This window comes from Eimeria mitis, genomic scaffold, assembly GCF_000499745.2.
Source record: "Eimeria mitis Houghton genomic scaffold, Emh_scaff4668, whole genome shotgun sequence".
NCBI classification, from domain to species: Eukaryota; Apicomplexa; class Conoidasida; order Eucoccidiorida; family Eimeriidae; genus Eimeria; species Eimeria mitis.
The window spans coordinates 2,482-3,115 of record NW_013572972.1 but is presented as its reverse complement, the minus strand read 5'-3'; the positions used below and the strand labels follow the sequence as shown (position 1 = coordinate 3,115).

Here is a 634-nt window from a genome sequence, read left to right as displayed (position 1 = left end):
CCCCCTGCTGCTGCTGCTGCTGCTGCTGCTGCTGCTGCTGCTGCTGCATGCGTACAGCCCCGAGAAAGTGCATGCAGTGCCGCTCCCAGGAGCTGACGACAGAGAGGGGGCAGACAACCAGCAGCGGCTTAGCAGCAAACGCGGGGCCCCCAAACCGCCGCAGGTATAGATACACCGCAAGCGCCTGCAGTGTCTTGCCTAGACCTACACACACCAGCAGCAGCAGCAGCAGCAGCAGCAGCAACAGTAGCAGCAGAAGCAGCAGCAGCAGCAGCAGCAGCAGCAGCAACAGTAGCAGCAGAAGCAGCAGCAGCAGCAACAGTAGCAGCAGCAGCAGCAACAGTAGCAGTAGCAGCAGCAGCAGCAGCACGGAGATTTTTGGGCTGTATGGGAATGATAGCAAATGCAACAGCAACTCTCTCCGCAACACAAAAGCAGCAGCAGCAGCAGCTGCTGCTGCTGCTGCTGCTGCTGCTGCAACGAGGGTTATTAGCTGTAGTAGAATGAACTATTGTTGTCGTTGCTGCTGCTGCTGCTGCTCCGTCTCTTGCTGCTGCTGCTGTTGCTGCTGCTGCTGTTGCTACTGCTGCTGTTGCTGCTGCTGCTGTTGCTGCTGCTGCTGTTGCTACTGCTG

At 58.4% G+C, this 634-nt stretch overlaps 1 protein-coding gene across 1 annotated transcript in view; it reads right to left on the bottom strand.

The window, feature by feature from the left end:
* Positions 1-634, bottom strand: part of EMH_0076920 (SNF2 family N-terminal domain-containing protein, putative) — a gene marked incomplete at both ends in the record, with an annotated part of 2,283 nt that overhangs the window by 171 nt on the left and 1,478 nt on the right. The window contains one exon of the mRNA XM_013499781.1: positions 56-204. Coding sequence (XP_013355235.1) covers positions 56-204 — 149 coding nt within the window. The remainder of the gene's footprint in view (positions 1-55; positions 205-634) is intronic.